The sequence below is a fragment of the Accipiter gentilis genome, chromosome 24 (genome assembly GCF_929443795.1).
Source record: "Accipiter gentilis chromosome 24, bAccGen1.1, whole genome shotgun sequence".
Taxonomy (NCBI): domain Eukaryota; kingdom Metazoa; phylum Chordata; class Aves; order Accipitriformes; family Accipitridae; genus Astur; species Astur gentilis.
Window position 1 is genome coordinate 14,550,163 of NC_064903.1, and position 18,945 is coordinate 14,569,107.

Genomic DNA, 18,945 nt, shown 5'->3' on the forward strand with positions numbered 1-18,945 from the left:
ACAAACTATTAGTCTGAAAGGGCTCTAAAACTCATATAAACTTTGAAATGTAAATTACTCAACAGCACATGCACAATGACACATTTATATACATTCAACTCAAACAACAACACTGCGGCTCATTTTTCTAGTTTTATATCATGCAAGCATAACATCTACTCCAAACTGCTGACTAGATAGGAGAGAAAGGTGATGGCAAGACCAATTACAATACTGGAAAATATTTTCTAAAGTTTGAGAATTTAAAAAGTGGAATCTCTTCTCAGTCACTTATACTTTCATATTTTGAGCAAGTGTGACATCATGATTAAGGAACACAAATTAAGTGAATGATGGTAATGTTATTTTAAGGTTAGCTATCTTGCAGCTAAAACAAGCAAGCACTACCTAGGATCTTTAAAGTGTATAAAGACACTAGAAATATTTTACAGTGAGAAAAAAATGATGTATTTTAAACTCATTCAGGAGCAGTCTACTGCCTTCGCATATGACTCTGCTTTGTGATCATAAGCTGTGCTCTCAGGGATTTAGTTTTAGGAAGTCACTGATGTCAGGTAAGAACCCATACTTTGATGCAATCTGAAACAGGTTCATTTAGTACTAATGCAGATTATTTAATCTAAGCTATCCTACTTTCTTTTGAAAAAGACAAGGAGTATCCAAAGTTAGAGTTTCAATTGGTAAGGTAACAAAGTCTGAAATCACTTGATTCATCACCCATATGTTTGAGCATGGTCTACACAGCCCATTCCAGATTCCTTGTTACTTGTGAGGTTTGTATACCTGCAAATGCTTCCTCATGGCTGTCAAATGCAAAACAAATTGTCACTGGTCATGCTAATTTGAAAATGATCATTTTAAAACCAAGATACCTTAAATAAAATAAGAACCTCTTTTTCCTGATGTTCTATACTTGAGGTATTATATATTAAAAAGCAAAAAACTGAAAAGAAAGCATGCCAAAGGTACAGGAAATTATGCTTCTAGGTTTGGATTCATTTAAATGTTCTTTGGAGAGTTGCCTAACTAAATATTTTTCTTAAATAGTATTTGATCTTAAAGAACAAAAACTGCATTGCAATCTGTTTTTGATAACAATATCTTAGGCTAACTGTTTTTGTTCAAGAAATGGCCAAAACTGTTTCTTTTGTCCACATTTTAACTTTGGAAGTCTGAAGCTCTACAAACACTTTATACCTTGATGCACGTCCTGCCGCCCTTGTCCTCTGGAAGAGTTTTTCACTGAATGAAGTTCTATAGCTTAATGGCCTTCGTCTGTATTCATATTTCATGTACACCAAAGCCAAAGACGGAAGAAGGAAGCAGGACAGGTTGATGGGAGAGGACAGGGAAGTCATTAGCACAGCAAGCAAAAAGAAAAGAGACTGCATAATACTAAAAAAAACCAACACACTGAACAAACAGAAATAAGATTAATAAGAAACTATTTCACGATGCCCACTTTTCTGGGGATTCTTTTTACTCAGATTGAACATATTTTCCACAAAAACGCAGAAATATCTTCACTAAACTTCTAAATATTAATCTTATTGCGGTCTATGGCAAGAAATTACAAATTCACAAAACTATAGCTTCAAAATCAGGGCTAAATTTTGTCAGAGGTAATTTTGCCCTCATGTACTTAAAGATACATAAGCAAGCTTTGAAATCTAAATGCTAAACTAAGAAGTAAAACTTAACAATTAATAAGATTGTGTATACCTAACAGTTCCAGAGCAAAGCAGAACCATTAGCAAGATCACTGCATTAAGATACAATGACATATGACAAATAAAATTTAAGTTGCAGTACTTCAGAAGAGGAGTGGCTTGGTATTTCAAACAATTAAATAACCAGGAAATATTAGAACTAGTCAAACAATTCCCATGTACAACAAATAACCATCATATAAAAAACTAATATAAGAAAAATACTTATTCTCTTTTTATTAATAAAGTAATATGAGAAAATTTAGCATTCTTATCTTTTTTTTTCAATATTTTTGGTAATAAGAATGTAATAGCATTAAGATTTCATTCTTATTTTTCCCTTCCCAACATGAACGACCAATTCTTAAATAAACTGCATGGAGTTCTAATTAAAACCTATTTTATCTTTTCCTACACACACACTACTGCTATTGTATTTAATTAATATAAAATGCTGGTAAATTTGTAAACCTCTGCAATTCATAGTATCAGGATATCAATTTCTAAGGGCTTCACATGCATTTCAACTAACTTAAAAGAAAAACAGCAATGCAGAATCTTGTTGTTACACAGAAATTCAAAAGAAATAAGAATAGGATTAAGCTGGTATGAAGTTCAATCCATTACTGTAGGATAAGGAACGACTGTAATAAGCTATTTAATGAACTACTATTAACTACAACTTTTACATTTCAGGAAAGGGCTTACTCTCACCAAAGTACCTCACTGGTGATTTGCCTGCTTGGTAAAGGAACCAGAAAACACAGATCCTACCCTAGCCTGCCTACATCCTGTGCAACTCCAGGTATTCCTTCCTGCTCTTCGTTTTACAAGGTTCTTAACTTGTTCTATTACATTCCTTTTATCTGCTGCTGATCTACAGCTCCTTTTCAAGAATCATTCTGTTGTGATGCCCAACTTAAAGTGGAGAAAGTCAGGCAGTTCATCAGGATGAACTTAAACTATTCAAATTATTTATTTTTATATATATTTATAATATATCTATGCTCTGTAATTTGACAGAATAATGTTTGAAAAAGTTTCTCTTTCAGTCCATAGGAAATTTATATCTCGCATTAGACTGACTGCAGGAAGTACCACCTAAATTACCTTGTATTTGAATAAAAATAACCAGTTACAAACAAACTGTATGCAGGTTCTGTAACATACATATTAAGACAAAGTAATTTTAACATATTACCAATAATCTACTTATATGAGCATTAACCATGCCTACTTAAGTATACTGCTTTGAAAATAAAAAGTATTAAAAAAATTAATATAAATCAAACCAGGAAATCAAGAGACTTTCACATTCATCTCTTCCTCTCCAGAGGAGGTATATCACTGCTTCTCTAGACAGCAATTTTATGAAAAGAAACACAGGACAGGTATCTTGAAAGAGTATGTCATTTTAACTGTTTAACAGCTGGACAAAACTGTTCTTAGAATTTTAAGGTGCCAAGGACTTTTGGGTATAAGGCAGACCAAAGAATAAATTAATTGTAACAGAAGTTAACTAATATTGTAATACCTGTGTTTTTGTTCTTGCTGCAGTAACTGAGCTGCTATTTTTCTCAAGTCAGTCACTTCTTTGAGTTCATCATCATCTTCAGCCAGCAGCTGTTCCTTCTGAAGTCTGAAAAATTAAACATTAGTAACTTGGCTGATTTCAGTGAAGCAAGACACAGACATGGCTACATTACTGGACAAGAACTAAGAAGTGGTTCTTATAAGCTTATTTTCTGTCCAACAAGGAGCACTATGTGTTCAATATGAGATTTCTTTCCTCTATATGCAAGGAGCTTAAAACAAAACCAAAACCACCCTCACCCACGTAAAACCTTCCCCCAAAAAGATGAAGATTTACCTTTTTTCATCTCCCCAGTCCTCATTCTGTTCTATTTTCTGGGATTTCTCAGGATGTTTTCCCCGTTCCTTACACAGGATAAAAGATAAACTTAAGACTTGAATGGAAGAAAAAGCAAGCCTGCTGAACGGTTTTTCTTTTGCCAAGCTATGCTACCTTGATATAAGACAGTAATGGTCCAATCTGTACATCTCCTTGCTCAGGAACAGCTCCCTCTTCTGCATTCGGATCAATGTAATCATACACCTCCTGGTCTAGTGAGGATTGATGAAGAATGGGAAAGATATTAAAATGGTTCTCTCAACCAAACGTTATTCCTGTGACAGATAAGTACTTATGAAAAATATCAGATAAAGATAAAACAATGAAATCATGTCTCCTTGAGGTAGGAATACCCTTTTTTCTTTCTTCCTGGCCTCGTCTATTTGCAATCGCTATATTATTTTCTGAAATTATGAAAATACAATGCTAACATGTGATTGCATCATTTTGTGCAATTTTTCTTACGTTAGATTACCTAAGCAAAAAGTATTTGTTACCTGACAGATGCACAACAGATATTACCTTTCTGCAGATCAAGTTTATTTCCCATTACATGATTGTCATTCCTTAATGTCTGTTCCCTTGTTGATTCTGATACCTGGGAGTGAAGGCTGATTGTATCATCATCAGATGGCTGCAAAGACAGTCACATTTAATACAGAACTTACATATGAATTACATTATTATATTATTTGCTAAGAACTCTCAAATTATAGTGCAACTGACCCTATCCCCTATCATGAGGGATGGCTCCCAGGAGAGAGAAAATAACATCAAGTCGGGGTGGGGGGGGGCGGGGAGTGGTAGGAAGCAGGTTTAAGAGAATCATAGTTTAGGGAGTGACAGACAGTTCAGTATAATATACAGTATTTTGTTCAAAGAGGTCCAGTCCAGCCCTGGTCAGTGGACTAAGAAAACTGTACTTTGGTACTTTCTTATCTAATGCCTCCAACTACTTTGACCCTTGTTAGACCACTAAGAGGGGGGAGAAAAAACCCCATACCACACCCCCACAGCTTCACTTCTAATCATTTAGAATTTTCTTAAAAACCCAACTAGTAATACTGCTTGTTCTACAGTTTTCCCACTAACAATCACTCTGCATTTGTAGTAACTCCCTTTCTAAGTTTCAAAAATCTTTTGTTCTACACTATTCAATTTTGGACATCACTGTTATTAGTTACAGCTCCTTAAGCTAAATTTCTAGAAATACACAGATAACTTGTAGGGATTTTTGTTCATTGCTTTAAACCTAGCAGATCATTCAGAAGTTCATTAAAATTTAAACAACAATGAAGATTACCAACATACACAATCCTCAACTTTAGTCCAAATAACCTTCCATTTTCTTAACTACATTCATTTCATTAATAAGAAAAGAAAGTTTCAAATAAATTTTGTCCTTTATGTAGAAAATGATTATGCACTTCACACATTAAAAGCTCCAAACAATTCCTTAGGTCAGAATTCAGTTTTTAAATGCATGAAATTTGGACTGGAATGAACCTTAACCAGAAAAGTCAAAGCAATATGTCAATAATTTGTGTTTGATACTGGCAGTCTATTGGTTTAAACTCAACTGTATAGATATTCAAAGAATGTTAAATGCAACTTAGTATTTGTATTTCTCAAATGATAAAAAAATACAAAGGAAAAATATCTAAAAACCAGAAGTTACGCAAATTCAACAGTGAAAAATACTCACTTCTGTTGTGGACAACCTTTTATCCCCATTATCACTTCCAATGCCAGAGTCTGGTCCGTGATTTTTATTGGGATAAAAGTCCTCCATGCTACATTAAGAAAAACAACACAAAAAAACCCACACAGGAATGAAAGAAACAGGAGTTTCACTTTTCTAAAACAATAAACATCCTTTTAAAAATATGTTCTCTATACTTATCTACAGTTGCTGATACAGAATTTTTGCACAATGCCCCATGTGCAGAGAACAAATTCTTAATCTCCTACAAGAGTTGTTAAAGAAAAAAGTATCAAAGCAAAGGTAAAGTGGAAGTGATCAATTACTGTACTCTCTGTACCTATGCAATTTTTGAGTTGTTCTACTTAATTCAAAAATACTGTCTTCAGAAAAGGCTTCCTCTGAAAAAACACCATTCCTTGAATTCTATTGGCAGACATGGTTTTCTACCAGTAACAAATACACATTCCCTAATAGACTGTCATATTATAATGGTTTAACACTGCCTGAATATCTATGAAACATTTTCTCCAAATTTATGCCTTTTGAAGACACAAAATTGGCAGCATCAGCAGGACGCGTTTTCCAACTGTGCACTGGAGCTTGGTTTAAATCATAAGATTATCTGGAAAGTCAGGTACAGTGGTAATACGGATGACCTTGTTCCTTTGCAATACATTTTAGTTGTAGGCCTTAAGTTCAGTGGAAGCTTTTGGGGAACAGTTGCTGCCCACATTTTTTGTGAGAATTTACAAGTGATCTACAGACACTGTGGACTAATTCCCTATGACACAGTCGCCTGAGACCAAGACCATGGACTGAATCTGATGGTTCAGATGGTTCTGTGTAAGCTTTATTCATAACTTTCATCCTTCCTTCAGCCTTGAACACAGAGGCACAAGTTGCATGCGAACTTTTAAGAAAATAGGCAAAGAGAGATTATTGTTCCATATGGTTACCAATGGCAAGCCAATTGACAACAGAAAATACAAAAGCATTCCCATTTAATTACTCAAGAGGTACTCTGTACAGAAGTCCAATAAAATATTCTTCACTTTTTAACCTCAACTAAAAAAAAAAATCACTAGTATTTCACTGATCTTTAAGTTAGTTTTCCTTAAGATATGTGGGAGGCAGACTTCCCATCCAACAGACTAACTCTATATTCAGGACATTTATGGGAACATCTCAGCTATTTATTTCCCAGATACGTCAAAACAGTAGACGAGTTTTCCAATAAATAAACTAAAAATACATCTTTATTCTGATTTCCAAATCTTTAGCGAGTACAATGAAAACTTTTCATAGAAACTTAGATGAGCCAGTTAAGCTTCCAATAACACAACCTTAGAAAATAAATACTATGAATCCTAAGGAAAGAACAATTAAAGTATTGAAATTACAGCTACTACCTGTAATAAACAGATCACCTCATAGCAAATGCTAAAGTAAATAAAACAAAAACTGCACTACTCACCTGTCTGTGAGCGGCTGGGAGGGGATTCGTTTACCTAATGACGGAAGATCCAAAGAATCTGGTTTTTTATCTATTCTGAGGCACGCCTGAATGCTGAGGAATTTAAATATATGTACTTTACCCTTTAAACATATCTGTTGGGAAACAAATGAACAAAAAAAAATCTTAATTACATAGCACGTCTTTTGAATATGCACCCCAACAAAAGCTACACTGAGTTTGTACCTAAACTTCCCGCTAGGAGAAATACAACTAAAATATAAAAACCTGATTGGTATAACTTAGAGCAGTTTCCTTTTTCATAAGATCCTAATGCAAATTTCTGAACTAGAATGCTTTAATACTAACCTGTGCTGGTGGTATCTGCATTGGATTGTTATCCAGAACTATAACTTGTAAGTGACGTAACTTTCTGTAACAAATTGGAATTTCTGTAATTTTATTACAAGAAAAATCCAGCTTTACCAAGGGAAGGTCTCCTAATTCTGCATTGGGGGAAAAAAAAATAAAAAAAACAACAAAAAAAATCAGATATCTTCTTAACACTTTACCTAATTTACCTACATCAAAGAAATGAAAACTAGTAGCTTACCATCTGGCAACATATGGAGATTATTTCTTCTTATGTTTAATTCTCTAAGCGACTGCAATTTTCCTATTTGCTGGGGAAGAACCTGAAGTTCATTGCAGCTAATATCCTAAGAGAGATAAAATTAATAATTTAACCGAACTTCTTAAATTAAATTAAACAAATGAAAACTGCTACCAAAACTACTGTAAAGCATACTATAAAAAAAAGAAATCCTATCTTTCTTGTTTTTTTCCACAAAGGGAAGAAGTACTGTAACAGATCTCACTGTTTCTTCCATATTTAGTGATTCATGTTTCAGAAACTCATTTCAAAAAGTTAAATCAATGAATGATGAAAGACTGGTTTTGAGATTAAAACTGTAGGCTAGGAATCAGGAGTTCCTGGCATATGATTTGCATTCTGCTCCTTTTATAAAAATTCTTCTTCCTTAGAAAACCTTGCATCAATCCACGCAACTAAAAATTTACAAAGAGCAATAGCAGGCTCACAAACTTTGCGGATACAAGCACTAGAGGGTGACAAAGCTGCACCAAGTAAACACACGAGTACAGCTATTTCTGCCACTAATTTAACATTTGTTTATGTAGTCCAGGCTGGGTCAACAATCACACTGACATAACACCTTTTCTAACCTTTTTTATTTCTGATTGAATAAAATTGGCTTAGACTACTTTCCTAGACTAAGTAACAATGATAGACATCTAACCGATGAAAAATTCGAAGCTCATTTTACACGCAAGCTTGAGTCAGTAACTAGAAGCCAGGCCTTAACCAGACGAATCTCCACTACACACTTCCAGAGCTTCAGCTTAGGCACTGCTCATCTGCTTTTGGCAACCATGATGTCTGCACATAGCTAGATGTCTCAGAAAGTACAGCTGCTTAGGATCAACTGTTGTGTATCTCTTGCAAGTTATTCTTTGTCCACAACACCAAATTTAACATGGGATTACCTTCCTAAAAGCATCTTTCTAGCATGTGGCTTAGTTGTCAGCTTTTTTTAATGTATATATATTACTTATGTTCTAAACAGGTATAACACAGGTACTGGAATGAAACTGTCTAGTCAGTCCTTAATCTGCATCATCAACCATGCATTCTAGGTTTGACAATTTTGAAAAATAAGCCAAAAATACTACAACTGCAATTCTGACAAAATGTCACTTCCTGTAAAGAACAGCAGTGATCCCACCTTGAAATCCTATGACATTGAAGTAAGCATAAAGAATTCCTCACCAAAGAGTAGAGGACACTAGAAAAGCTTCACAAACATTCAGAGTTTTACTCGTAAATTAAAAAAGAATGTTGATTTATAGCTCAGAAATTAGATCATGTTAAAAGAAATATCCAGGGCATACACGGCCGCTCTAGAACCAGGATAAGGATTGCTTGCAATGACCAAAGAAATCACACATACTGGAGAGAAACAAAAAAAAAAATCAAAAAAAAAAAAAATCAGACCTGGTCCAAGTGCCAGGTCAGTGAATAATCGTGCATAGTTCTCCAAAACATATGACCTTAACATGGAGTAACGATCAAAAAAGCCCAGAATATTAAGAAATATAGAGAAAGTAATGTACGACAAAGAACAAAACTCTAGTATGCCATGGAGTTGCACAGACACCTAAACTGTGAATATCACACACCATTCTATTCACTCCAAACAAAATAAAGGAATAGCAGAAATGGGGGGGGGACGGGATGGGACGGGACACGACACCACCCTAAAACCAACACCAAACACAGAACAAGATAACAATGATTGAATGGCATAACTTGTATAAGAGTACAGTGAACTCTTCAGATGGGAAGAAGATTCCTGATAACATATAAGAAAAATAAATAGAATTATGATTCCTGTAAAGAATGTAAACAGAAAAATTCACCGTTTTCAACAACATACAAGCCAGGGACTCAAAATAATCTGAAGAACAATTTTATTTATGAACCCCTTAAGCTTTAGTTAACCCAACATACTGATTTGTGTTTAATCCCATTTTTGAAACTCTACAATACTACACCTGTAATTTGAGCTCAAACACTAAGAAAAAGCAGTAACTGAATTTACATTTTGCTGTTCCATATTTAAAAAATTATTAATTTATACTTTTATAATACTGTAAATTGTTTATACTTTAAATTCACTTAGGACAAAGGTTCACTATTGTACTTACCAGCTCCATTAGATCTCTCAACTTTCCAATTTCTTCTGGAATGGAGACCAGCTTATTATTACTAACAACCAGAACTTTAAGTGGAAGATCAAACAGGTACTTCGGCAACGTTGATAAAAGATTTCGACTTGAAAGAAAGAAAAATGAACAAGCAAGACTAGATTATAATCTTCTTTTTTAGCCTGATAGGGAGTCTGAGATGCACATTGAACAACTTTTCTCCTATTCCAGAAGACCTTCTCCACCTATTACAATTTCGTCTAAATTTAAGCTATAATCTCCATCATTAATTCCTTACCAAGTAAAGCTCATCTCGCTTGATGAAATGAGTATGTACTATAACTGAATCTAACACTAAAAAGTACAGAGAAATCTGTTGAAAGAAATAGTTTGATGTTTGCTTTTATCCTACTTTCTAATACCTTCAGAAGGACCACCTGATTTGACAGCCTACCAATATAAAGTTCATATTCTTAGCAAACCAGAACTTTATACAAGGTCATTGCTTCTCATGTTGTGTGGTCATGTCACTCCTGAGACAGCACAAAAAGCCTTTAAAATCTATTTATTACTTTGCTGATCAACAGTCTGGAAGGTAAGTTTTAATTAAAATTTATTTCTTTTGTGTATATCATTTTCCAACAACATGCACATATGTCTGCTTTGTACACAAGCAATATACTGTTACTAACATTCTGATTTAAATCCATATTGGAAAAACTACCAACTGCAGACTGCCACTGCCAGAAATACAATGAATTTTTCTAATACAGTACTTGTACATTTAAACAAGCCTTTAGAAAACCAGCTTGTTCAGATGTCCGTTCACAGATAAAAGTAAAAAAATTTCAGTAATTGCTGTTGCTTTAAGTAAAACTGTGCAGAGGTCACTTCTATTCTGGAAAAAAAAAAGACAAACCCTACCCAAAAAAAATTAAGTGTTGACATTTGTGTTCACGCTACATTAAGAAAAACCCAGAATTTTCACTGTTTAATTTATATGTATCAGAGCACTGTTTTCATATTTAAAAAAAAACAAATTTTTACATCATTTTTCTCCATGACTACAGTTTATAGGGCTGCAAAACCAATGTCATGGTTTAAACCCAGCCAGCAACTAAGCACCACACAGCTGTCCGCTCACTTCCCCCCCTCCCCACCAATGGGATGGGGGAGAGAATCAGGGAAAAAAAAAGTAAAACTTGCAGGTTGAGATAAAGACAGTTTAATAGGACAGAAAGGGATTTTTTAAAAAAAAAGCAATAATAAAAGAATTGGAATATACAAAACAAGTGATGCACAATGCAACTGCTCACCACCCACTGACCAATACCCAGTTAGTTCCCCAGCAGTGATCCCTGCCAGCCCCACTCCCCCCAGTTTATATTCTGGGCATGATGTCACATGGTATAGAATATTCCTTTGGCCAGTTTAGGTCAGCTGTCCTGGCCGTGTCCCCTCCCAATTTCTTGTGCCACTCCAGCCTTCTGGCTAGCTGGGCATGAGAAGCTGAAAAATCCTTGACTGAGTATAAACACTATTTAGCAACAACTGAACACATCAGTGTGTTATCAACATTCTTCTCATACTAAATCCAAAATGTAACACTAAACTAGCTACTAGAAAGAAAATTAACTCTATCCTAGCTGAAACAAGGACAACTAACAAAAAATAAATTTATGTTCTTGCAACATTTCAGCTTCAAAGAAGCAATTTTAACACCATAAAATTAAAGTAAACTTCTATTAGTATCTTTATAAAACTAATGTATTTTTTCTGTTAATTCTAAGTGAACAATACAAGTTAAGTTCTGGATCTAGGTATGCAGTAAGACTCTTTTTTAAAGTTGTATTTCAGGCAGAATGACAGGCTTTTTTGGTTGGAGAGCATAAGAAGCAAAAATATAATGTGCAAGCAAACTTCTTTTAATTTATTATAATGTAGCAATGAAACAGTCATTCTCTGCATCACAATCTCCTCCAGCTTTTTGTGGGTTTTTTTGCTTAAAGAAGAGCTGCCTACTTTACTATGAATTGCACGACACATTTCTTCAGTCGTCTGAATGCAAAATTAGACTTTGAGATCATGTGGTTTTCTTCTGTAACAAAATATTGAAACTAGTAAGCCAGGATTTTAGTCTGTTCAACTCCTACAGTCCGCATGTTCATGCATTGTGAAAACAGTCCTCAGACATCAGCACAAAAGTGAAGACAAAGCACAGTAAGGCAAATGATGATTAGAAGAGTCGACTCAAAGTGACACGCAACGCCCAGTTAGAACTACACTCTACTTTATTTCTGTGTAAAGAATTGTATTCAGTACCTCAACTACCATCAGAAGAGAAATGGGCTGTTGCTGCTCTGTGAAGAAAGTTAGGCCAAATTTTTCAGAAAACACTGCAGTTTTATCATATCATTAATGCTCTTTAGAATTGCCACAGGACAGACTACTGAAATTATCACTATAAGCACTGATATTTGCAGATTGAGACAAGGTTTTTGTTTGGGTTTTTTTGTTGTTTGTTTTTATTTCTTACTTTTTTCCAAGGATCAATTCACAAAGTTTTTTCAAAATAAATTCTGGAACCAAATCTCACATGTTAAATATCTCTTAGCTGAAAAGACTGTTTTGGACTTGATGTAGTCAATATAAGAAACAAGGAATACTGTGGAAAACAGGGTCTCGGCTCTTTTTGGAAGGGTTCTTCTAGATTCCCTCTTTCCAGAGCTCATATTCATCTTCCATTCTTCTGAGAAGATCCAACCACATGTTTTCCAAGTTTAAGAACATCAATACAGTAATGGATGTAAATAATGGGCAAAATGAGCAGGGCCTTCTGGCCAGAGTAGTCTACCCTGTTGAGAGCAGCAAATTTTTACACATGCAGTTTCTAAACATTGTCTGTCTGCATAACATTAAAAACAAAGGAAACTTTGTAAACTCCTCAGCTACTATAGTTTACTGACTGAAATTTTATAATGCATTCAATTCCTTCCCACAAAGGAAGCAACAACCACTGGCCCTAAAACACCAAGGATAAGAAAAACAAATTTTATCTATCTGGGCAAAAATGAGGGCACACAGAGGCACTTAATGACCTCATGAAGCAGAATGCCACCTCTTCAGTGAGGTAAGTTATATAAAGACCAAAAATAACAAGCATTACTCACCTAATGTTAAGGTAGGTAAGCATTTGCAGGTTTTTAATAGATTCTGGAATGGATTTGATGCAGTTGTGATACAAATTTAAAGTTTCCAGTGGTGCAAACAGCCAGACATCAGGAGGAATTTCAGTAAATCTGTTCTTTGAAAGATCTAGAAGCAAAAGAAAAAAAAAATCCTTTTTTAGTCAAAAATTTCCTTGCAGTAAGAGGAGATAAAAGTACCCGCTGCTATTCTTGTCATGCTCCTAAAAATTAAGGTGTTGCAAGAAGTGTAAAATAATTCAGTTTTAACAGATGCTACTGCATATAATTAATACACAAAAAAGACTTAAAATACTAGAAGATTGTTTGATATGCAATTATAACAAAATAGAAAAATGACATGAATTCAGAAGTATATTACCCACTACATAATTAAGAACATTTAAAATGCAACTGAATATCAATTATGATTGTCCCTCCTCTATCAGTCTTTGTTCTGTGCAGCTGTTCATTTATTTTCCTTCAATTCTAGGCACAACAGTAAGTCAAGGTACAAACCCAGTAAACATTACTTTTCCTGTTTGACAGCTACATTAGTATCTATTCTTATTGTACAAAGTATCTGCAATGCTAAGGCCAACTTTGCAAAAAAACCTTACATATTTATTTTGCTTAAGAACTACAATTCTCATCTAAAAATATTCTTTATTGCAAGCACAGTAACTGAGACATTCTCCAGTAACACACTTATAACTTGGCTAAAAAAGAACACAAAACCCAATGTCAAATGCATTTAGCTATAAAAACAAGGATGCAATTTAGCCTAGCCTAAGAACAGAATGAGAATATATATTTGACAATGGAAACAATACTTGAACTAGAGTTATTTTGACAACGCATGACTGCATTATGCAAATCTGCATGCAGAAGATATGAAAAACCAGGGCACTACAAAAACGCGTACCATCTCTGACTATATGAAATCTTTAAAAACACCAAGTAAATTCAGGTGGGATGTGACCCAAGAATCCTGGAAATTATCAGTTAACTACCAAAACCTGTGTCATAAAGTCCATGAAACTATCTTGGAAGAAAGAGGTATTTACTTGAGAATAACGCTACTTTTATGAAAGCAACTCTGGTTCCCAACCCAAGATATTTCAAAAGGATGTGGTTTCTCAGAAACGCTGAACAAACTCTTTTAACAAAGCAGCAATACAGATCCCTTGCTATTTCAGGCTTTAGTTCTCAGTTTTTAACACTTGCATGAAATAACTGTTTCTGCTTAGCTCCTATCACATTATCATTGGAACAAACATAGTTTGTTCTACACTAGACTGAAAAAACAGACTAGAAAGTGGCTGGAAAAGTAACTCAAAGTCACCTTCAGGCTCGAGGAAGAGAGCTTAACAGCTTGAAGTATAACTGGCAAGCCAGCTAGGAGTGGCATTTCTCAGGGCCAATGCTGGAATCAATATTGTTTAGTATCTTCATCAACATCCTGGAAAACAGTATATAATCTGCCCTCAGGAATTGCACAGACAACACCAAGTTGGAGGGAGTGAAGAGGCAACTCACATGCTAGAAAGACAGGATGCCAGCCAGAGTGACCTCAACCAGCAGACACCCCATCCAGTTTAATAAAGACAAATGCAAAGACTTGCACCTGTGGCAGAATAATTCCTCACAGTAGTGTGGGCTGGAGGATGAAAGGGTAGAAGACAGCTTTGCAGAGAAGAACACATGATGCTGGTACACACCAGGCTGAATGCAAGTCATCAGTGTGCCTAGTAGCAGGGAAGGCCGTCAACACAGTGTGCTGCAGATGCCCATCAAATAAAACGGACTGCTACAATGAAACGTCACCTTCCAGTGGCATTATTTTTGGAAGTAGCCTCAACTTTGCTTTCTGAAGTCTAGAATCTGTGAAATTTGTGAGCTAATGGGCTGTCACTCTATTGTTCCATCATTTCTAAGAAACATTGTCAAGCTAAAGCATCACAAACCCTTCCTTTAGATCAGGGCATCCACTGCTGACACCAAATTCTGCAAACTCTAGCTGCAAGAGGTAGAAAGAGAAAGATCTAGGTTGCAGAACTGGCATTTTTCATTAACTGAATGAAAAATGGAATAAAGTTAACTAAAACTAAACATCCCAACTAAAATTAAAAAGCTTATTAAAAAATTTAGCATAGCTTGAGAAAGTTTTCACAATAGGTGAGGTCTGCTTTCTGTTTTCCACCACATCAATTTTCAAAACATTACAGAAAAACGGCAGATTTCACATGAAAAAAATTTCTGCAAAACCGTTTTTAGGTTAAACAAAGGCTCTCTTATTCTAATATTCAGCAGAGTGGGATAACTGAGTGCAGTAAAGATGCACGCAGTTTTATTGCCCGCACAGTTCCACAACCTCCACCACATGATGAACAGACAGTTTTTGATACAATCCCATTCTGAAGAAGTCAGCTGTAAGGCTCTTCCCGACTTTGTTTTATCAGCAGCTAGAAAGATAACTGAAGGGTAGCACAAAGATCTACTCTACAAAATACAAACAACAGAATCCTACCCCACTGCCACTGATCCAAAGAGCAGTACTGTAGGTTCTACCTGAACTGGAAGATTCAAGAGCACCATGAAAATTATACCACTGTATGTGCATGCAGCCATACCCCAACCACACATCTTGGAAAGACACAGGTTAAAAAACAGCTTTGCCATTTCTTCTGCAGAAATAAAACCCAGAGGTGGGCCAGACAACAACCATAGTGTACACCAACTCTCTGCTCTGGACAATGACTGGCCCAGGACTGTAGTACTCAACAGCCAATATAAAACCAGCAGTGGTTTCTAGCCTAGCCTGACAAAAAAAAAAATCACATTAGCACAGTCTGGTTGAAGTCCCTTAGTGTACCCTCATACAAAACCCATGCAGTTTCACATTACAAGAAAAAAATACAAATATTGTGAAATTGGTATATATTGCTGTTGAAAACTCTTCCCTGAAAACAATGCCTTAAGACAGTGTGGGGCAAGGACTCCACTTTTCCATTATGAAACCCAGAAGTCCTATTAGAATAGGAAATGATAGCCATTATCTAACAATAATAAAATAAAAAAGGTAAATAAAGAGTTGGAAGATTGTATGGCTTCTCTTCCAAGCAATTTTTCATTCATTCATTGCAAAACAGTATTAGAATAGCCCCAAGGGTTCAGAGCTTTCTAAAGAAAAAGATTCAAGGTATATAGTTTTCCACAATATTCAATATATGAAATGTACTTGCAGCTTTTTAAAAACAAGTAATCCTGTTCTTTATCCAAATTGAAAAGTGATTTCTACTCCAGAAATGTTTTCACAATGAGCAAAAAAATTTATGAGTTCAGCTATTATGCTAAATAAAGTTTAGATGTGAAGCTTATGCAATTTAGGTACCTTTTGAAAACTAATAACCCAAGGTATGACTGACAAAATATTGTAAGAAAAAAAGGAGGAAACTTCTGGAATAGAGTGTTCCTCTATAAACAAGATAGACTTCATCTCAATCAAAATGTAAGCATGTTGCTGGCACTTAAAATGAGAATGGTTTTGTAAGGGTTAATAAACTGAAGAAGCAAGGAAAGCTGCTAAATGCAGAACCACACATGATTTAAGATGACAACTCCTCTAGAAGTGAGATTATAGGAATTCTTTGCTTAACCAGTTTAGACTGGAGAACTCTGAAGACTAAATAGAAGACAGTATCCATGACTGCTCATGAATCACAGGGTATTTCAATTCACTATCTGCAGAAACAATAAAAGTGAGAAGTACACCATTACTAAGAAATTTAAAAAGGGAACTACAAAAATATGAAGTTGGTTGCAGCTTAGTTTCTTTTTAACAGAAAAAGTCTTTATTGACTGTAAGACAATGATTAAAAGACAATATATTGAAAGTTCAAAAGGAAATAACTATAGGAAATCAGTCAGTTTGGAGGGGAAGCTATCAGAAGTAAGAAGGTGTCCTGTATAAATTTACACTCTGATCAAAAGGAAAAACAAAAAGCTCAAACTGTCAGGTTACAGCACTGTGCAGTAAGGTAGTCAAATAGTATTAACATCATGTTTGTCTTGGCTTTTGCACTTTTCCCTAAACATTCATTACTGCTTACTATCAGAGGCATGCTTCTAGAACAAACCGGCCTTTTATTTGATCCAGTACAATCATTTTTATATTGACACTGTGCATGCATTTCGTGTTGAATTTGAAATACAATGCTTAGTTGGGAAATTTACACTTGAACCTCATCTTGATGTTATAACATTTTTCATAAAAATATGCTGATCCATTATATTGATGTGGGGTTTTTGTTTGCTCAGATTGTTCCAAAATTTTATTTAGAAACTAGATTGAAAAGAAAACAACCCATCCCCCCACAAAACCCAGATCTGCTCTCCTAACTCATAATACAGATAGACCTTCCCAGCCAGTTTTTCTAGTAATGCTTTAGCAGAGTCTAAGCCAAAAAAATATCTAAGCACAACAATAACTATATAATTAGTCCTCCAGAAGTCAATGAATTTATAAAATTAAAAGTGTTCAGATCTGATCCTGAAGATACACTTTTAGCCAATCTAAACACAAATCTGAGATCAACACACAGAACATGGGTAAAATTTATTAGTCTGTCAGATGCAAGATGATTCCGGAGGAAAAAAAAAAAAGTAGTCTCAAACACTGCAGAAACACCTGCATATGGTAATTCTAGGAGGCAGAAGTTTTCCATGTCCATAAAACACTCAGTCACCTTATAATTCAAATCCTGTGATGGTTAAAATTCATATTGAACAGTAACAGCATTAAAAAAACTCCTCCGTTGTAATTATGTTTCACACAGCAATTATTAATTCACTTGACAGGCCAACGGTACTGAAGAAATACAGGCAGGCAAATGCTCTTTCTTAGCGTAAGGCTCCAAAACCACCTTATGAGCACATGCCCTACCAACTATTCTTCTGTTACACAAATATCCTTTTTCTCCAACTCAAACAGAAAGCCAATCTCCCTCCCTGAGGAGGGTCCTACAAAGAGGAAAAGATCAGATTTGTATCCTATCTGATGGAGTTCCAAGAGTGATATCAGCAACGCAGACAAGACTAAGGCTTTATTAATATGTCACCTTCAGTCACAAGTAAGGCCATCAGACTTCAAATATCTTTAACTTCACAATCAACCATGGTAAATGATGGGCATTATTTGTACCACGGCATTCAAGGAACAGGAGAGAGAACATAAAACTTAAGAAATTAAGTTTTGTCGCATGAAGACATTCCAGATGCTGAAATGTCAAAATTATTTAAAGCAATCAGCCAGTAAATGTATGTATTTCCCCATATCCCTAAGGAGGAGGAAAGAAAGTTAAGTCCAAGCTGCCAAGCATTTAAGATTAATCATAAAGCAAAGATACATGCATGAAATATAATGAATTTTGTCTCAAAAAAACCCCACAAAACAGAAAAACAACCCTTAAGTCAGACTATAAAAGTCTAATACCTTAAGCTCATGTGAGTATGAGTTGCCCTCCTTCTAACCAGGAATGGAGATTCCAGCATAGCTTAGAAAGAGAAATATGAATCCAAAGCTAACAATAGGTCAGCTTGCCAAAGCAGTTCAACACTTCACCTACACTATGCCCACCACGGACTCCTAGCATGCTGGGGTCAACTTTCAGAGCCTTGCAATATTATTATATACCTGTAATACATGTAGTGGAGTACATTGCAGATGAACAACAACCAGGCTGCAGAATTAGTCACAGAAACTCAAAGCTAAGTAGACAAAGATGCTCCAAATCTCTCAGATGGAGCATTATTGTTTGTGACAGTGGCTCAACAAGTAATTCCTCAGCAGCTGCATAAGTTCATTAGCTCCTATCCTATTTTATGTTATACTAGCACAGCAAGTGCTGGTTTAGTCCTCAGGAGAATGTTCCAAGCCTGTACATCTCCCATTCAGGTAATGCTACAAAAACTGTATTTTCACATTATCATTTAGTCTTGCCATCTTCTTTACTGGGAATAAATGCAGCTGCTCAGAATCTTGTTAAAAACATTGATAAGTTAACACTAAACTTGATTTATCCACATCTGAAAATGTCATCCTTCATTTTACTACTCTGTCAGTATCAAGCTTCCAAAGACCTTGAAGAGCTGAACAAAACAGTTTAGAAAATAAACCAACTTGTATTACATTT

The 18,945-nt window shown here is 35.2% G+C and overlaps 1 protein-coding gene across 5 annotated transcripts in view; it reads right to left on the reverse strand.

Annotated features, from left to right (window-relative positions):
* The window catches only part of LRCH2 (leucine rich repeats and calponin homology domain containing 2), a 57,155-nt gene that overhangs the window by 25,634 nt on the left and 12,576 nt on the right, over positions 1-18,945 (reverse strand). For 3 of the 5 annotated variants that reach the window (XM_049827504.1, XM_049827503.1, XM_049827508.1), the window contains exons 2-12: positions 12,737-12,881; positions 9,567-9,693; positions 7,393-7,498; positions 7,149-7,285; positions 6,801-6,934; positions 5,327-5,414; positions 4,144-4,255; positions 3,736-3,833; positions 3,580-3,647; positions 3,244-3,348; positions 1,198-1,275 (exon numbers count right to left, since the gene is read on the reverse strand). In XM_049827504.1, coding sequence (XP_049683461.1) covers positions 1,198-1,275; positions 3,244-3,348; positions 3,580-3,647; positions 3,736-3,833; positions 4,144-4,255; positions 5,327-5,414; positions 6,801-6,934; positions 7,149-7,285; positions 7,393-7,498; positions 9,567-9,693; positions 12,737-12,881 — 1,198 coding nt within the window. The remainder of the gene's footprint in view (positions 1-1,197; positions 1,276-3,243; positions 3,349-3,579; positions 3,648-3,735; positions 3,834-4,143; positions 4,256-5,326; positions 5,415-6,800; positions 6,935-7,148; positions 7,286-7,392; positions 7,499-9,566; positions 9,694-12,736; positions 12,882-18,945) is intronic. The other 2 variants (XM_049827506.1, XM_049827505.1) reach the window with 1 other exon arrangement.